Source organism: Molothrus ater, chromosome 26, assembly GCF_012460135.2.
Source record: "Molothrus ater isolate BHLD 08-10-18 breed brown headed cowbird chromosome 26, BPBGC_Mater_1.1, whole genome shotgun sequence".
Lineage (NCBI taxonomy): Eukaryota > Metazoa > Chordata > Aves > Passeriformes > Icteridae > Molothrus > Molothrus ater.
In genome coordinates, this window is record NC_050503.2 from 4,604,991 (window position 1) to 4,620,953 (window position 15,963).

Genomic DNA, 15,963 nt, shown 5'->3' on the forward strand with positions numbered 1-15,963 from the left:
TGAAGACATCAAATGCCCTGGCATTTTTAGCCTAATGATGAGTCTGACTGCCCATGTCTGTTTGCAGGCAGGGAGCCTGGGGATGTTTTCCAAACCAAGGGATGCTTCTCCCTGCCCTGACTCCCTGATCCCCGGGCACCTGGAGCAGGGTCAGGCCTTGGAGAAGGCACATTCTGCTCTGCCTGGGTCTCTCCTCCCACGCTGGGTCTCAGGGGCAGCAGCAGCTCGTTCTGTGCTCCATCCAGATTCCAGAGGCTGATCTGCATAATGCCACATCCCGAGTGCCCTGGCTCTGAGCCAGCCCAGCCTCCTCCAGAGGGAGAGCCAGAGCTGAACAAACATCGCTAATGAAGTGAAGGCGAGGCATGATTAGAGGGATGGAGAGCAAACAGACACATTACAATAGTATAAATACCCATTAGTTAGGAATTCTCCACAGCCAGAGCGAGCTCTGAGCTCTGTTTCGTGGATGGTTTTGTAGCAGCTGTGCCCGGGGGTTGGGCACAGCCAGGGAGGGTAGCAGGGGCTGGCTCAGACGGGTGGGTCTGGGATCTGGGACCCCGTCCCCAAAGGGTGGCAGTCAGAGGGAGAGCAAGCAGCAGCAAACACAGCTCTGCACGTTCCTGCCAAGCCTCCAATTGAGGCAAACCCCAAGGGCTCTGCAAAATGATGAAGGAATTAAGCCCTTGTTTTATTTAATTCTCTGGCTGAGGATTTAGAGGTAAACGTAATTAACCTAATTTCCATATCTGGGACAGCTGGACTTTAGAGAGGGAAAAAAACCCGACCACCAAACCTGGCATAAATCACTAGGACAGGCAGAGGGGATTTTTCTCTCCAGTGCGTTTCATTGTTTATTCCTCCATCCCTTCTAGGAAAAATCCATGTTGATTGAGTGTCCTAGGGCTGGGGTCCCTACCCCTGTTTTGTGCTGGGGGATGCACTCTTGTCCCTGCCAGGTTCCTGTGGGGCTTCCTCCCCATTTGCACTGGAAACCTTTGGTGCTGAGTCCAGAGGGGGAATGACCTCAGATATTCCGCCTGGGGCCAAGGGAGATGGCACCAAGGGGCTGGGGCTGTCCCACAGCAAAGCTGGGTTCTGGCAAATTGTGATTGCTGTGCTCCTCAGTGCGACCTGCAGAGCCACGTGGAGCAAGAGCTCAGAACTGCATTTGCTGCTTTTCTCCTCACTGACTCTCCCATTTCCTCTCCCAATCCCTCCAGTCCATCGACCCTGGCCAGCAGTTCACCTGGGAGCACTCCAACCTGGAGGTGAACAAGCCCAAGAACCGCTACGCCAACGTGATCGCCTACGACCACTCCCGGGTCATCCTGCTGCCCATCGAAGGTAGGGAGGGAGCACCCCCTGCTCCAGGCAGGGCTGGGCTGGATTCCTGCAGGGAACACACGCTCTTCTCTCATCTCTATTTATATTCTTCTCTTTACGTCTCCCTGGGAGTTTGGCAAGCAGGAGATACCTCTGTAAACCAGGCATTTGTTAAATTCTGGTGACTGACATACTCCCCTGGAGCTGCAATCCCTCATATCAAGGGCTGGTTTATCAAGAAACTGCCTTCCCTTTGCTTGGAGATGCCTGTTTGATGCATCTCTGACTAACAGGAAGCATTCAGACCACATAGTGCTTTAGAGGGAGCAGAGCAGGGTGGTGGGAGCATAGAGTGGGGCTGCTCAGGGAGGAGTGGAAGCAAGCCCAGGGCTGGTTGTACAAATGTGAGAGGCAGCAGGAGCAGCAGAGCTGTGGCCACTGAGTTGTACAGGCACAAAGATCACTTGATATGAGGCCCCTGCTGCAGCCCTGGCCCCTAAAAGGCTGGGGATAAGAAGGGGTTAGAGCAGGCCTGGCAGGTCATAAATTGTTTCCTGAGCTGCTTATGTGAGCAATGGTGCAGTCAGAAAATTTACATTAAATTTCACAACTCGTGGCTCTTGACAGAGCTGCTCCAGTGCACGCCAGGATAAGAGGGGCTTGAGGTGGAGTTGAACAGGGCACCTGCTTGGGTTGCTGCTGCCAAGATAATGCTGGAGTTTCATGGGCTCAGGATGTGGCTGTGCCGGGTGGATAAAGCCTTCGAGGCCAGTCTTGCGTTGCCAAGAGCTGATCATCAGAGCAGAGAGGATGTGGGATGTCCTGGTAACTGCCTGGTGAATGGAGAGGTTAATTCCAAAGCCTTTGAGACCAGGGAATTGCTAAAATAATCTTCCTGTGCCACGGTAGCTCTGAGGGGCACGGGGAAGGGGGAGAGCTGAGGCAGCAGCGGAGCACGGTGATTTGCCAAAAACCTGCACAAATCTGGATTGCTCTGGTCTGCTATTAGAGGGCTTTAAATGTTTCTCCTTGTGAAGCTGACTGTGTTCTGCCTTGGTTTAATTCCGAGATTAATATTGTATGAGCCAAGGAAAGCAGAGGCTTTACGAAGTTGCTTTGTCATTCAAGGGAGGGGAGAAGAGCACAAGCGAGGGAGTGAAGGACACTCGGGCTGGTCTTGGATCTGGGGCTGGATGCAGGCAGCAGTTCCAGCTCTGCCCAGGGCTCGGTGAGGGACCAACAGTGCAAGGATGATGGGCCAAGGTTGAATTTTCAAGCATGTGAGAGGTTCTGACATGTCTTGGCTCCTGTGCTCCTTCCTACCGGGCTCTATTTTATGTTCAGGGCTGGAAGATGAAAGGAGCTGGAGGAATTATAGTTCTGTTGCTTTTTCTTTGTTTGAAATCTGGATTTGTCGAGGATGCAGACTGCCTGCTTGGTCAGGAAGAAGCAGTGGCTTTAATTCTGTGACTTCTCTGAAGCTGAGGCTGTCACACAGTGAAACCTTGCAGGAGCTCACGCCACCATTTCAAATGACAGAGTGGACCCTAGGGGGCTGCAGAGGAGATTAATTCTGGAAGCTCAGCCTTAAACATGCTCCTGCCGTGGCAGCCACCTTCTCTCCCTCCTGAAATTTCAGACTGGGAAGCAGCAAGGGTAGGGAACCCTGCAGAAATTTCATCAAAAGCCATTTCCCAGCAGCTGAAGTTCCCGAGTGCCCTTGAGGACAGGGAGGTTGCTCTGGGCTCACCCCTGGCCAGCAGCAGCCCCATTGCTGCAGCCCAATCCCCACGGGTGCTGCTCCCCAGCCTTGGCTCCCCTGCAGACAGGAGTGAAGGGCTCTGCACCGAGTTAATCATGGGTTTGCAGATCCTGCCAGCCTTGCCAGGCACTCGCTGTGCTCGGGAGCAGCCAAAGCAGCCCCGAGTGCTCCGTGCCAGGCGCCGGCTCTGGAGCTGAACCTGGGCAGCGCCGCCTGCCAGGGGCGTTTTAACTTCAGAGCAGCTTTCTCCTGCCATGTCCCAGTCAACCTCTTCACTCTGGCAGTGCCTCCTGCTCATCCCAAACCCTCAAGCAGGGACCCAGGCGAGCAGCTGGAGCTCAATAGCCTGTAACTCATGCGAGTAGGGAAAAAAAAGCACTCTTAAAAATGACAGCGGGCAATTTACAGCAAGTCAAAGCCTGTAATTTCAAAGCCTTCATTGGCTAAATCAAGCCTGGCTTTATTCTTTACTCTGTCCAGCTGTAGCTCAATGCCTGGCATTAGACTATGGGCCACACAGTCATTGACCAGGTGCATTTGCTGCCTGGGCTCGGGGCAGGCTGGGACAAGGACTCTGGTTTGTCCTAGGGACGCTGATGCAGCAGGAGCCCTGCTCCAGGACTTTGCTTCAGTAAAAACACCACAGTTTCAAGGCCTGATATTTGGTCTCGTTAATACCTTTTGCAAGGAGTTACTGTCTCTCTGCAGTGCAGGAGCTTGAGCTGAGAAAGCCTTGCCAGGACCTTGGGTCATCCTAACCCACCAAGGCTCTGATGTTTCTGCAGTGAGCTTCTCTCTAACAGCAGCCCTGCAAAAATCTCCTCGTGCTTCCAGCTGTGTGAAGTCCTTGCAGATGCCTGATTTTTGCTGATTTGACACAGGAATTGTGGGCAGTGATTACATCAATGCCAACTACATCGACGGGTACCGGAAGCAGAACGCCTACATTGCCACCCAGGGGCCCCTGCCAGAGACCTTTGGGGACTTCTGGAGGATGGTGTGGGAGCAGCGCTCAGCCACCATTGTCATGATGACTAAGCTGGAGGAGAAATCACGGGTAAGATGCATGAGAGGGATGACTGGTTAGTCATAATCCAGGGGGATTGGAGGGGAGAGTCAGGGGAACAGCAAATCCCTTTGATGTGCAGCCAGGGGGGGATTTCTGCCTGCTCTGCCAGCACCCTGAAAGTTCAGTGATTCATTGCTTTTAAAAAAGCAAACCATTCACCCTGGAAAGCTGCAGCCTCCTTGGCAACTCCAGGAGAAGGGGCTGCTGGATCCCACTGCATGTCTGTCTTGGAGTTAATCATGTGGCAAGTTTCGCATTCACTTCTCTTGTTTAACAAGCCCCAGTACATTCCCTCTAATCTTCAGGATCATTCCAGTCTGTTGTCTGTGGGATTGATGTAGCATCAAAGTCTGTGCTTAGTCAGTGGGAGCTTTTTCTGATGGGTTTGTCCCTGTCCTGGTGCTGTGCAGAGACACTCCTTGCACCTCCCTTGCCTTTGCCACCAGCTTCCCCTGTACCAGGACAGTTTGGAAATGAGCATCCCCTCCCAGTGAAGGGTTTGCCCAGCACTGAGCCATCCCTCCTGCCTTGCAGATAAAGTGTGACCAGTACTGGCCAGGCCGAGGCACAGACACCTACGGAATGATCCAGGTGACCTTGCTGGACACCATTGAGCTGGCCACCTTCTGCGTCAGGACCTTCTCCCTGCACAAGGTGAGCTGCCTCCTGCTCCTCTTCTCCCTGGAGAGGGGCTGGAACACTCCTGGTGAACTGCAGGAATACTCAAGGGTTTCTCTTAAGGGAAAAGCTCAGAACAGTGGAGGGGAAGGGGTCACATAACCTGAGCTATTTACACCTGCAGGCTCCAGGTACAAAGGGGTCTCAGGCTGCAACATTCCAAAAGATCAATAAATCTTTGATGTCACCACTTTAGCTCATGGCAGTTCCAAACCTTCATTCCCACCCCCAAGAGCTCTGGATTTCCCTCCTAACAAGGAGGGAGGCACACCCTCTGCATGGGAGGGGTGGCACTGGATGAGCTTTAATGTCCCCTTCACCATCCCGTGAATGTGCCATTATTCCCAACCGAGCTGGTGATAGCTGGTTGCCTGTGAAACGAATCTAAGTTCACTCTTAATTCTTGTCCAAGGAAAACCCAGGAACCCACAAAAATAGCCCTTAATGAAGCAATTTAAGGGCTATTTCAAGGGGGTAGAGCTCCTTTAAAAAAGAATACAATCTCTATGAGTGGATAAATATTGATTCCCCCAATTATACTGTGGGCCCTATCAACAAAGAGTGAGTTAAAGCTCTACACTACAAAAATATCAGAACTTTGTAACTCCTTCCCCATTAACAACCTATATTTAAGTAGGAGAATTAATGCTAGAATGAGTAACCAGGGTCCTCCCTCTACGAGGCAAGCTTACATCTGTACATTATCAACAAATAATATGGGCCATTCACGGGGTGGCACTGGATGAGCTTTAACGTCCCCCTCCAACCATCCCGTGATTCGACTTTAATAAAATCAAAATAACGACAAGCATTACAGACATTATTAATAAGCAGGGTCCTTCTGAAGCACCTCCCACCCTTCCCTGTATGCAGTGGGGGAGCACAGCCAGGGCTGTGGCTCAGGGCACACCCAGCCCAGGCAGTTTGGGTTCTGCTGTCCCTGACCCTGTGCTGTGCCCAGGGCACACCCAGCCCAGGCAGTTTGGGTTCTGCTGTCCCTGACCCTGTGCTGTGCTGCTGTCCCTGAGCCCTGTGCTGTGCTGTGCTGTGCTCAGTGCACACCCAGCCCAGGCAGTTTGGTTTTGCTGTCCCTGACCCTGTGCCATGCTGTGCTGCTGTCCTGACCCTGTGCTGTGCTGTGCTGTGCTGTGCTGCAGAACGGCTCCAGCGAGAAGCGCGAGGTGCGGCAGTTCCAGTTCACGGCCTGGCCCGACCACGGCGTGCCCGAGTACCCCACGCCCTTCCTGGCCTTCCTCAGACGGGTCAAAACCTGCAACCCCCCGGACGCCGGGCCCATCGTGGTGCACTGCAGGTACTGCTGCCCTCCCCTGGCACGGGGCCACTGCGAGGGAGGCGCGAGGGAGGGGGTGGCTTTACCTGGGGACAGGGACAGCTCTGGGCCACAGGTGCATCCCCAGGCAGCAGCTGAGAAGGGAACCTGGGGATTCCATTGAGCTCAGCGTTTCCTGAGATGATGAGGAACAGGATGATGGGGATTTTGAAGTTTCATAATGAACTTTCACTCCCAGAAGGAGATGAGGCTTTCTGTTCCGGAGTGGATGTAGATTGTTATTGGGATGAGGCTGATGAAGAAGGAAGTTTTGACTGTGTTTGTGATTGTGCTAGGAGTGTTTTTTGTGGTTGTTGGATAGAAGTGGAAATAGGATGGGGGTGGAGAAGGTTACTAGGGTTAAGATTATGAATGTGTTCAGGACTAGTGAGAGGTCCATTACTTTCACTTGGACTTGCACCAAGATGAGTGGCTCCTAAGACCACCGGATTACTATTTGGGCCAAATCACTTGGATCAAGTGCTCCAGGCCAGGCTGGACAGGGCTTGGGGTAACCTGCTCTAGTGGAAAGTGTCCCTGGCCACGGCAGGGGGTGGGACTGGATGAGCTTTAGGGTCCCTTTGCAACCAAACCATTCTGGTATTTGATGGTCTTGTTAAGCAAAAGGAAATGCCTGGTGCTGTCCCAGCGTCTGGTTCTGTGTGGTGGGACTGTCTGTGGTCACAGTGAGAAAGGAGGAGAGGATCAGGTGTGACCTCAGAGGGTGTTGGAGGTGTTTGGGAGGCAGAGCTGCCTCAGCTGCCCAAGGCAGGGCTGGCAGTGATTGACAGAGGGTTTCTGAGTGCTGCAGCCTTCCTGATAATGCCAGGCTGAAGGCAGGTAACATTCCCTAATTCAATTTACAACCCAGTGAGGAATCCTTGAGGCCTCAATGCAGATAAATCCCTGTGTTCCTCAGGAGGGTGTGGAGGAGCCTGCGGGTTCCTGGGCACTGGGGGAAGATCTGAATTGTGCAGGCTGCTGGGGAAGCTAATCCTGCCTCTGCTGGAGGATGCCATTTAAACAGTCTTTGTGAGTGGGCAACTTATCACTACCCTTGCAGATGGCAATTATTGTGCACCTCAGAAAATGAATAAAGAGCTGTCAGCTCACAACCAGCTCCCAGATCAGCTGCTAAATTCTTGCCAAAGCTCCAGTCACCTGCTTGGTTCAGGTGTTAGGCAGTCTAATTAACAGAGATCAAGGGGGCTCGAGGAAAAAAGGGACAGCACTGGAATGGTAAAAGGAAACCCTTTATTAGCAGTGGCACAAGAGAGCACAGAGCCCTGCTGAGGCACAAATGCCATTACACACAGGTCTGATGTTACCTGATGCACAAAAACATTGAGGGAGAGAGGTGACGCATGTTACTCTTTACAACATCAGTGCTTTTTCAGCTGCAGAGATCTGAGAGATTAAACAGGGGTTTTTAGATCCTGCCAGCCCCTTGCTGGAGCCTCAGGGGGGGCTGCTACAGCTGTGCCTGGCCCGGGGTGTCACAGTGGAGGGGGGACAGGACAGAGAGGTGTGGAGGGGGGACAGAGCAGTGTGGAGAGGGGACAGAGAGGTGTGGAGGGGGAATGGAGCAGTGTGGAGAGGGGACAGAGAGGTGTGGAGGGGGAATGGAGCAGTGTGGAGAGGGGACAGGACAGAGCAGTGTGGAGAGGGGATGGAGAGGTGTGCAGGGGGGACAGGACAGTGTAGAGAGGGGACAGAGCAGCGTGCAGGGGACACAGAGCAGCGTGCAGGGGACACAGAGCAGCGTGCAGGGGCGGCAGGCACTGCCCAGTGAAGGCCAATCCTGTGCCCTGTCCCCAGCGCGGGCGTGGGACGCACCGGCTGCTTCATCGTGATCGACGCCATGCTGGAGAGGATCAAGCACGAGAAGACCGTGGACATCTACGGGCACGTCACCCTCATGAGGTCCCAGCGCAACTACATGGTGCAGACAGAGGACCAGTACAGCTTCATCCACGATGCCTTGCTGGAGGCCGTGGCCTGCGGCAACACCGAGGTCCCGGCTCGGAACCTCTACAGCTACATCCAGAAACTGGCACAGATCGAGGCCAGGGAGCACGTCACGGGCATGGAGCTGGAGTTCAAGGTGAGGCTGGGCCTGCCCAGGGCTTGGTGGTCACAGGGAGCCTTCATCAGGCTGGTGGCACCTTGCTGCTTCCATGTGGGAGGTACTTACATTGCTGGGTATGCAGCTCCCTGGAAAAGCCTGCCTGGCACCGCAGGCTGCTTCCCTGCTCACTCCAGATCCAGAATGGATTTGCTCCCTCTTAAATTGGAGAGGTTTTTAACTTTTTTAGTAGTAGTGCTGTTTTCTGAAAGTTTTGCTAAGGGAAAGGCCTTGGTCTCTGTGCCCCAGCCCCAAAAACAAACCCCAGGAGGGCACCCAGAGGGGTAGGACAGGTTAAGGGGCTGGCAGGGGGTCAGGAGCAGCCTCCAGCTCAGTGTCCCCTGCCTGCAGCGCCTGGCCAACTCCAAGGCCCACACCTCGCGCTTCATCAGCGCCAACCTGCCCTGCAACAAGTTCAAGAACCGCCTGGTGAACATCATGCCCTACGAGACCACGCGGGTGTGCCTGCAGCCCATCCGCGGCGTCGAGGGCTCCGACTACATCAACGCCAGCTTCATCGACGGCTACAGGTACGGCCCCGCCCCGCCCCGAGCCCTGAGCCCCGGCTGCCTCTGCACGGGCAGCCCCTGCTGGCCATCACCTGCCCCATCACCTGCATGGCCATCACCTGTGCTGCCCATCACCTGCCCCATCACCTGCACGGCCATCACCTGTGCTGCCCATCACCTGCCCCATCACCTGCACGGCCATCATCTGTGCTGCCCATCACCTGCCCCATCACCTGCACCATCCTAACATTGCCTCTGCTGCCCATCACCTGCCCCATGCCCTGTACTGCCCATCACCTGTCCCATCACCTGTGCTGCCCATCACATACACGAGCAGCCCCTGCTGGCCATCACCTGCCCCATCACCTGCACGGCCATCACCTCTGCTGGCCATCACCTGCACCATCACCTGTACTGCCCATCACCTGCCCCATCACCTGCACGGGCAGCCCCTGCTGGCCATCACCTCTGCTGCCCATCACCTGCCCCATCACCTGCCCCATCACCTGCCCCATCACAGGAGCCAGGGCTAAATCCCACCCCACACCCAAATCCAGCCTGCTGAGGAGATTTTCCCTTGTGGTGGTCTTAAATTGCCTCTGTGATGGCTAAATTATTAAATTATTAAATGATTATTAAATGATCCTCTAAAGCAGCGCAGCCCCTCCTCAGCTGCAGGTCCTGAGCACAGAGGGTCAGCCCAGGGTGGATTTGGCTGTTGGGAGGTTTCTAAGTATGGATTGGGCTTTTTGTTACCTCTGTGATTTGGGGGCATTGCAATCCCCGCAGGAAACTCCAGCCCTGGGAGCTGCAGCCCTGCATGGGTGGGTTTGGAGGGAACAAAGCAACTGCATGTGCAGTTTTTCCTCCTGTCCAGGACCAGCAGTGCTGGCCATGACTGTGGCACTGGGATTAATCCAGCCTGGAGGCTGGATTTACCCCTTGGAAGTGATATTTAAGGAGAACTTCACCATTGGCTCTTTTTTTTTTTTTTTTTGACCACTGGCACCAAAGACACCCAACCCCTTTAGACCCCGTGCAGTTCTAGTCCTTCCCCAGCACTTCCATGTGCTCTCCCACTCTCCAGCCTTTCCCTGCATTCCCCAAAGCTGCTGCCCATGCAGTGCTCACCCCCCCTGACCCCTCCTTGCTTTGGGCTCCCCAGGCAGCAGAGAGCCTACATAGCCACGCAGGGGCCGCTGGCAGAGACCACCGAGGACTTCTGGAGGATGCTCTGGGAAAACAACTCCACCATCGTGGTGATGCTGACCAAGCTGCGTGAGATGGGGCGGGTAAGTGGGGCTGGGAGGGATCCTGCAGGGCAGGGCAGGGGATCCTGCAGCAAGGGACAGGGGCTAACAGGACCTGTTTGCCCTGGCAGGAGAAGTGCCATCAGTACTGGCCTGCAGAGCGCTCAGCACGGTACCAGTACTTCGTGGTGGACCCCATGGCTGAGTACAACATGCCCCAGTACATCCTGAGGGAGTTCAAGGTCACAGATGCCAGGGTAGGTGCTGGCGTGGGGCCGTTCAAACTGCGTGGAAAGGGGCTGGCAGAAGGGTTTGGTGGGCTTGGCTGAGGTGGCCACACTTTCTCTGGGGTTATCAGTGGAGGAGAGCTCATGGAATGTCCTGGTAGGAAGGGACCCACAAGGATCATCGAGTCCAGCCCCTGCACAGATTAAGGTGCTCTGCTCACAGGACAAGATGAAACAGCCTCAGGCTGTGCCAGGGGAGGTTCAGGTTGGACATCGGCAGGAATTTCTTCATGGAAAGTGTGGTCAGGTAGTGGAAAGGGCTGCCCAGGGAGGTTTGGAGTCCATGTGCCCAAGAGCTCAGTTGTGATGAGGAACAGAACACACACACACAGATTGGACTGGAATATTTGTTCTTACAAATTGAAAGTAGTTTCAAACCTCTCTCACTGCCGTGAGTTGCTTTGTTAGAGAGGTGCCTGGCTTTGGGGTTTAGCTGCAGCTTATTTGAGGTGAAAGCAGAAAGCATTTGCCCACAAAAGCTGATAAAAATCTTGCAAAGGTTTTTCTGCACCCTTCAGAAAATGAGCACTTCTATGGCTTGGAGAGGAGCCACTGTCAGTCATGTTCAAAGGGACAAATTCACTCCAATAATCTTCGATTCAATGTCAGGTTTCTCATCTGAAGGAACATTTCAATACCTTCTCAAATTTCTGTAGCAAACATAACCCTCCCTCTCACAGCACAGCCTTTGAGGTTGCCGAAGTATTCCAGAACCTGATAATTCAATTTGCAAGGTTGAGGAGGAGGATGCCTCATCAGTCCTCATAGAACAAGATTTATCTTCCTGTCAGCTGTAATTCTGACACTGTGGCAATTCTTTGTGAAGATTGATTAGAGGGGCCAACACCTCACCTTGAACGTTCCTTTGCTGAAGACTCCATCTGTGCTGTCTGCAGTGGTCAGAGCTTTCAGCACCTGCCAGGATATGGATCTGTGCTGACAGCCTGACTCCAGGAATGTCAGCTGCAACACAAGCAGCTTCATCATGATGGGGCTGGATAATAAATACGTGTGCACTTGACTACAACACTGAGCTGCCGCAACTTTTCTGCCCTTTAACAAACTAGCAGCAAAAATAGGGGGGTTTTTTTTTGCCTTTTGTGTGTGTTGTCACAAACACAGGTGTTGAACTATTCCTGTTTTGTCCCCCAGGATGGTCAGTCACGAACTGTCCGTCAGTTCCAGTTCACTGACTGGCCAGAACAAGGTGTGCCAAAATCAGGAGAAGGTTTCATCGACTTCATTGGGCAGGTGCACAAGACCAAGGAGCAGTTTGGCCAGGATGGCCCCATCTCTGTCCACTGCAGGTAGGCACCTGCACGCACCTCACCCAGATGGGATGTGGGAGAGCAGAAGGAATTGAAATCCAGACATCCTCCATTTCCACCCCATCCTTGCAGGGAGATTTCTTGCGGGTGTTGGTGCCAAACATTTGCCTCTGCCAGCCAAACTCATCTCCCTTCAGCCCTGGCACTGCTCTCAAGGCTTTTGACTCTTTATATTTAGAGAGATGAAATGTCTCTGAAGGAGATGGGAGCCACAGTGTGACATATAGCATATCTATAGAATATCTACAACATTTGACCTGCAGAATTAGAAGTATTTTTTACCAGTCTCAGCCCAATTTACACATCCAGCACTGCTGGGCTGTTTGCTGCTAGCAAGAATTGTACCTCCTTACCCACAGGCAGGACAGGATGATCCATTCTTATTAGAATTACTCATTTTCAAAAGCCCAATATTACATATTATGATTCATTTTCCCACTGAACACTGTTTACCACTACCCAAAGCTCTTAACTTCTTAAATTTCCCTTCCTCAAACATTTTTTGGGTCACACTGTGGCACTTGGGTTATTTGTGGGTATCTCCCCTGGAGGACTGAGCCAGGCTCTCCACTTCCAACACATTCACAGGGCGCAGCCCCACCCCAAGCAGCATTGACAGGAACATTTGGACATTGCAGCACACAGTTCTCTGATGATTTCCTCCCTTTCCTGCAGTGCTGGCGTGGGCAGGACCGGAGTGTTCATCACCCTGAGCATCGTCCTGGAGCGGATGCGCTACGAGGGGGTTGTAGATATTTTCCAGACAGTGAAGATGCTGCGAACACAACGACCTGCAATGGTGCAAACAGAGGTGAGGGGGGGTCCCACCTGTCCCAGGGATCATGAAATGGGTTGGGTTGGGTTGGGTTGGGTTGGATTGGGTTGGGTTGGGTTGGGTTGGGTTGGGTTGGGTTGGGTTGGGTTGGGTTGGGTTGGGTTGGGAGGAACCTCCAGCCCCTCTCTTTTCACTCCCTTCACTGGCTGCTCCAAGCCCTGTCCAGCCTGGCCTTTCTGACCATTACCAAACCCTCACCTGAGGTCACTCAGCAAGCCCAGGCTGTACTGCTGACTTCACCTAAGAAGTACAAAATGAATTTTAATATAAATATAGATTCCTATTGTTAGAAAGTCCCTTAAAGATTCCATGCCAGTCTGGAGGCTCTATTCTTAGCCAAGCACAAGAATCTGGCTGTGGAGCTGACAGGAGAGGGGGATGTTCAATATCTGAGAGGCACAGGCATAAAGGGAGAGCTGGAACTTCCCTCCCCCAGGAGTTTTCAGCCCTTTGAGAATCACAGAGGTTCCTGCTCAGCTTTGTGCTGTGTGGAAAGCAGGACAGGGATCCTGAGGAGCCATTCCCAACCTCTGAGGCTGCTTCTCTTTGCTGTTGGCAGGATGAATACCAGTTCTGTTACCAGGCAGCTCTGGAGTATCTGGGAAGTTTTGATCACTATGCAACATAAAAAGCCATCGTTGTGCAGACTCTACCAACCACTTCAGTCCTGGAAGGCCTCTTCTGACCCAGGAGGAGCGCTTGAACTTACAAAACTGACTCAGAAGAAGAACCTTTTCATCTGGACAGTGCATCGGGAGCAGGGGGGAGGATTGGAAGGAACACCCCTTGGGCATCTCCACCTTGTGACCTGGCCCTCGCAGGGGCAGCCCAGGAGGGCTGCTCACACCTGCTCTGGAACCTCAGGAGGTGTTCCCTGGGGAGGATGGATGGACATGGGGAAACCGATCCAAAAGCTACAACACACCTTGGGAACCGTTTCTGCTGGAGAAGGGAAGGAAAAACCGACTTTGGTTACATCATTAGAGTTCAGTTTATTTACTAATGTAGTTGGCAGTCTTTAAAGGAAGTCACTTGCAGAATTGAAGGTGTTCTGTGAAAGAAGAGGAGCTAAATCTCAACACTTAGGCAGACTTAGGGTCAGGAGTTCTTCTAGCTGGAGTCTTAATAACCTCAGTATCAGCATTGGGATGATTCTGGGCTTGCAGGCACCTTGCAAACATCCACGGGATGCCCCTGCCACGCCAGAGGTTTTATAGCTCACATTTTGAATACTTGGAACATTCCTCATTTCTTCTAATTCCAAAATTTATTTTTTAGGGTATTTAAAAGGATAAAAGAGCGAGTCACAACCCCCAGAGCTGGCTGTGGGGGGTAACCCCTCCCTTGCTTGGGCTGGGGTCTCTGGCTGCTGGGTCTGGGCCCCCTCCCAGCACATCAGGCTCTCCTTGGAGCAGGGTGGGAAGCAGGCAGCCCCTTCCCCAGGCTCTTTGCACACCCACAGCCCACTGCTGCCCCGAGCAGCTGTGTCCCCCTGCTCCTGCCAGCAGCATCTCCCTGCCAGGAGCCCCAGAAACACCTGCAGCAATTGATTTCCCAAATCCAGCTGGTACTTGGTGCCAGCCCCTCAGCGCCTCTGAACTCAGCAGCTCTCGGGAGCTCCTCTCAGGACTGGCCCAGCACCAGGCACTCCTTGCACATCTCCCACTGTCCCCAACATGCCCCAGCTGTAAAAGAACTGGGAAAGATCCAGGAAGGTGCATCCAATGGCAAATACTGTGAGTGGCTTTCTTTAAAGTATCGATGTAACTGTAACAAGTGACATTACCTTTTTTTTAAATAGTGTATTTTTTCCTTTTTTTTTTTTTTAAAGACAAAGAATATCAGTCAATGAATTTAAAAGAAAAAATTTGCTTATTTGTTCATATTATGTTCAAAGACAGTCTATTTTTTCACTGTAGAAATGTTACGTGTAATGGCTGTGATATATAAAAATGCAGTGCAAATTGCTACTTCTACATATTGCTTTTCTACCATTTAAAAGGTTTAACTTGCTCATGTAAGAACAAAATGTCCTTTCTGGATATTTTTTTTTTTTTTTTATTATTAGTAATTTTATTTTTTTTTTTTCTGGGTTCTCTTGTTTTCAATCTCAGACATATCCCAGGTCCCTGGAAGGGGGGGAGCAGCAGGTGCAGGGCTGGTGGCGGTGCCAATTCCCCTCCGGCCGTGGCCGTGCAGGGCCAGGGCTGAACTGGGACATTCAACACCACCAGTGGCTCTTGCTGACTGGAGACAGAGGTGTGATTTTGGAGCTTTGACACCCATCAGGTGTTTCACCATCCCAGGTGTGTTGCAGACCCAGCCTGGCCTGTCTCTGTGCTGGCTGTGGCTCCAGGAGTTTTCCTGCAGCTGCACACAGAGCTCAGAATATCTGAGAAAAGCCACCCTGCCCCAAACTCTGCTCACCTCTGCCCTCTCCTTTTTTTTTTTTTTTATTTTTCTAGAAGGGGTAATCATGGCCATCAAGTGCTGCCCAGAGCCCCCCACACAACCCATTTCCTGTCTTTAACTGAAAAAATGAAAAAGAAAAAAAAAAAAAACAAAACAAAACCAGAACCGACTGAAAGGCTTCTTCGAGATTTTACTTATTTGTGTGAAAGTTGCCCAAAATTTCTAAGTATGTTGCAGCAAAATCTTACTGGACAAGTTGGGGGGAGGGGGGAGGTTTTTTTCTTTGTATGAGAGCAAAGTGCTGTTGCTTTCACACTGTTATTTCAAACTGAAACAGTAAGTGGTTTTCATACCACGGTGTATGTAGATATATTGACTTTGTATTAAAGGAAGATTGTCTGAACGTGCTGCAGCCCTGTGTGTGTGGGAGAGCCTCCCAAACCCGTCCTGCTGAAAACAGGCGCCTGTAAAAGCCAAACGTGGCTGCAAAGAAGGAAATTGCTCATCTGGGGAGATTTGGGAAGGTTTCCCTGCCATGGCAGGGGTGGCACTGATGGGAGAGTTGATCTGGGATCTGGGATCCTTCCCTCCCTTCCACAGCTCGCCCTCTCCTTCCCTACACTGACACCAGCAGCAGCAGCTTGACTCCAGCTTAAAGAGATGAACAAAAAATTAATTAAAAATTAAATAAGAGAGTCATGATCAGCATCAGGTGAGCTGAGAGCCCAGGGAATGGTGCACCACCTCCAAACTGTGAGAGATGGAGGGGAGGGAGCCAAGCACACATCAAACAGCAGCAACCCAATGGCACAGGAAAAAAGGGACAGGAATAAAAGCCAGGAATCTCCTGGTTTACACCCACAGCTCGTGGCCCTCCAGGCAGGCTGGGAATAGCAACGAGTTTTGCCTTCATGGTCTGGACTCAAAGGGAATTTGTAGCACGAGTGGCCCCAGAGCTCAGCCGTGAGCCACAGGACAGGCACCTCGGCCTCTCTCATCAGGGAGGGATTCTTGTTGCTCTCTTCATGTTATCACTGAAGAGTAGGAAGGAA

The 15,963-nt window shown here is 52.3% G+C and overlaps 1 protein-coding gene across 1 annotated transcript in view; it reads left to right on the plus strand.

The window, feature by feature from the left end:
- PTPRS (protein tyrosine phosphatase receptor type S) overlaps positions 1-15,314 on the plus strand; it is a 69,811-nt gene extending 54,497 nt beyond the window's left edge. Inside the window, 11 exon segments of the mRNA XM_036399395.1 lie at positions 1,224-1,347; positions 3,970-4,145; positions 4,692-4,811; positions 5,993-6,147; positions 7,984-8,269; positions 8,642-8,820; positions 9,965-10,091; positions 10,181-10,306; positions 11,489-11,643; positions 12,340-12,475; positions 13,059-15,314. Of these exon segments, the coding sequence (XP_036255288.1) occupies positions 1,224-1,347; positions 3,970-4,145; positions 4,692-4,811; positions 5,993-6,147; positions 7,984-8,269; positions 8,642-8,820; positions 9,965-10,091; positions 10,181-10,306; positions 11,489-11,643; positions 12,340-12,475; positions 13,059-13,127 (1,653 nt within the window). The 3' untranslated portion in view covers positions 13,128-15,314.
- The last annotated feature ends 649 nt before the right edge of the window (positions 15,315-15,963 follow it).